Below are 3,051 nucleotides of genomic sequence, written 5' to 3'. Positions count from 1 at the left end.
AGAGCTGAAATTGGACAGTCCTCAGAGGCCTCGAGTTCTGACATCTCCTTCCTTCCTTTACTTCGATTAGACTTGCACGGGGATGATAATGATGACTTGGAGAAAGGAGGAATTTCTTGGAGTTAGCAGGAATTCTGGAGGGAACCCAAGCCAGCCTTGTCTGCAAGACAGATGAACTGGCCTCCTCCCTACCCTTTCACCCCAGGCTGTTTTCCATTCCAGAATGATCAGAAAGCCGGCCAAGACCTGTCCCAGGCTGTGTAGACTTGAGCTGGGGGGGGCGGGGGCCCGCGCACACAGGGTGCACTGCTGTTCCAATTAGCACTCTCATTTTCCCCTGGCTTCTGGCCAGAGGGCTTCATCTCCCAGCACACTCCAAACACCAGCACAACTGGTCAAGTGGGTTACCATGGACTTATCGCAGCCTGCCCCGAGGTGATGGTCAGTTATGTTTGAGGGTCGTTTTCAAGCAAGACGGAATCAGAAGTTGGAATGGAGATTGGAACCAAATGAGCATTTTTATCCGGACTGGGAACTGCTTATCAAAATAGTTTTAGTTATCAAACAAGCACAAAGTGCCTGGAAATGACGTTCCCGGTGAGGGGAAATGGCCCAGCTGTGCTTTTTTTGGCTTTCTCTCATCTGTGGAACAGGAAAAATATTAATCAATGGAAAAAATGCTCCCTTTCTGTTAATTTAACACATGAGTTTGCAATAGTGTGGGAAATAGTACTATCTAATGTGTTTACATCACCATTTTATTACATGGATGGCAAAGAACTTTTGATTTGACTTAAGCCACACGTTTTGCACCTACAGCGATGTTTTATTTTCTCATTGGCTGAAAACATATGATAGAGAAAGTTCCAGGGTTCCCTGTGATCTTACAGTCATTGTGTTAGAATAGCTGAGGGAAGAGGCCCAGTGACCCTCTAACTCACACTGGGCAACACCTTTTTTCCCCATTAACAGGGAAGCAATTCGCAATTCAGGGCTTCCTCCTGAAACAAATTAGTGACACTTCTCCAAGAAGATAAAGAATAGCTCAGACAAGAGTGCCATGACTGGGGTTCACAGCTTTCTCTGCCTCCCTTTTGCACTTTTAGTGAAGGATGACTCGCACACAACCGAACTCGCACACTGCGAGAGTCCAGCACAATGCATTTTCACTAAGCAAGCCCACCCGGGTAACCAACCATCTCTGTGCCTCTTTTGTACCAGGTGATGAGGCTTCGCAAACTGGCTCAGCAGATTGCAAACTGCAAACAGTGCATCGAGCGGTCGGCATCACTCATCTCCCAAGCAGAGCACTCTCTGAAGGAGAATGATCACGCGCGTTTCCTACAGACCGCTAAGAATATCACTGAGAGGTGAGTGCAGGGGCTACTGGGAAATTCTCAGTGCCTGGGCTCCCGTGTCTGGACTGTGATTGGTTGGCCTTGCCCTGCCTTGCTTTTGTTTGCATTTTCAAGGCTGGGTACCAGAGAGAATAGAGGCTTTGAGTTGCTTTGTTCCAGCTCAAAATGCTTCCCTTTGACCTGTCAAAGCCTTTTCAGTATCAGCCGGGAGTTCAAGGCCTTAGAAACAAGAGCCTCCAAGTTAGAAAGAATAAAATCTGCCTTCTTTTACTGGGGAAGAAAGCTTAGGATGGCACAAAACTGCATTTACTGTGACTCTCAGACCTGATCTTATTATATACTTGATAACAAAGAATCAAAATGAACACCAAAACATAAAAGGGAATCTTTTCTTCCATCTCAAGGCTTATCTAGTTTTTAAAACCACCCAGGTGTTGTTCTCTGTGAGTGCTGTTTTTATTTGGTTGAGAAGCTTTGCCTCTCCTCAAAGGTCAAGACCAACTCATGTGGGAGAGAGAAGACCCAACTGTCAACTTCATACCACCTCCTTTGGAAATCTTTATTCTATGGTGGGGGACATAAACATTATGTGATTTGAAAGGACAGCTCAGCAGTGAAACTGACAGGGGTCACTGCACCTTCAGTGCACATACTTGATAGGCATAAAATTACTCGCCTTCACTGATGCAAACACCTATAGCAATTCTTGGGGAGCCCAAGAAAAGCACCTCATGCCACCTAAATGCATGACATCTCCAGCCAGTGCCATTGACATTGACTTTTCATTCAGTGGAATTTTCAGAGTCAACTCACCTTTATCCAAAGCAATAATTGAAGCCTATCCCTGGAAGACCCCAGACAGCTCCTTCTTCCTGATCTTTATCCAGCAGCAGGGCTCTGCAAACTCTGCTTATAAAGGACCAGAGTAAATATGTTCAGCTATGAAGGTTATCTCGTCCCCATGACAACTACTCAACTCAGCCATGATAGGTCTCCAGCAGCCTAGTATAGATGCAAATGAACGGGCAATGGCGTGTTCCAATAAGACTACTGGCAAAAACAGGCAGCAGGTCAGATCTGGCCCTCAGCCAGGGCTTCCCAGGTGGCGCTTAGTGGTAAAGAACCCGCCTACCAATGCAGGAAATGTGGGTTTGATCGCTGGGTTGGGAAGATCCCCTGGAGGAGGGCATGGCAACCCACTCCAGTATTCTTGCCTGGAAAATCCCATGGACAGAGGAGCCTGGTGGGCTACAGTCCATGTTGCAGAGAGTTGGACACAGCTGAAGTGACTTAGCACACACACTGGACTTTGCCAGCCCTTGGCCTAGGGCAAAAAAATACTTACCATCTTCTGACCTGAATTTCTTCAGGGAAAGAGAAAGAAAACTTCAGTTTATTGAGGGTTTGCTTATATTGCACACTGTGCTGATGCTCAAAATACCACACAGAGGTCAGCAGTGGTATTTCCGCTTCCAGTATCCCTTCAATGGGAGGAGGGTATAGTCTCTTTATGGCTCTAGTCTAGTATCCAGCCGGTTTCTTTGTGTTCTTTCTTCTGTTTGAGATTTCCTCTGCGACTGGTTAGATACTTATCTCTGCCAATGAACGTGGATAACAGCTGGTTATCATCCCTTTTATATCCTTAAAATGATCTCCTCCCTCCTCCAAAGGCAGCCAGCTTCTTTCCTCAGGA

General features: G+C 46.4%; 1 protein-coding gene across 1 annotated transcript in view; it reads left to right on the top strand.

The window, feature by feature from the left end:
* Nucleotides 1–1,130: 1,130 nt before the first annotated feature.
* The window catches only part of LOC104992271 (E3 ubiquitin-protein ligase Midline-1-like), a gene marked incomplete at its 3' end in the record, with an annotated part of 9,420 nt that continues 7,499 nt past the window's right edge, over nucleotides 1,131–3,051 (top strand). The window contains exon 1 of the mRNA XM_010845085.1: nucleotides 1,131–1,370. Within this exon, the coding sequence (XP_010843387.1) occupies nucleotides 1,225–1,370 (146 nt within the window). The remainder of the gene's footprint in view (nucleotides 1,371–3,051) is intronic.

The sequence above is a fragment of the Bison bison genome, unplaced genomic scaffold, assembly GCF_000754665.1.
Source record: "Bison bison bison isolate TAMUID 2011002044 unplaced genomic scaffold, Bison_UMD1.0 scf7180017848385, whole genome shotgun sequence".
Taxonomy (NCBI): Eukaryota; Metazoa; Chordata; class Mammalia; order Artiodactyla; family Bovidae; genus Bison; species Bison bison.
This window is presented reverse-complemented; position numbering and strand designations above follow the sequence as displayed.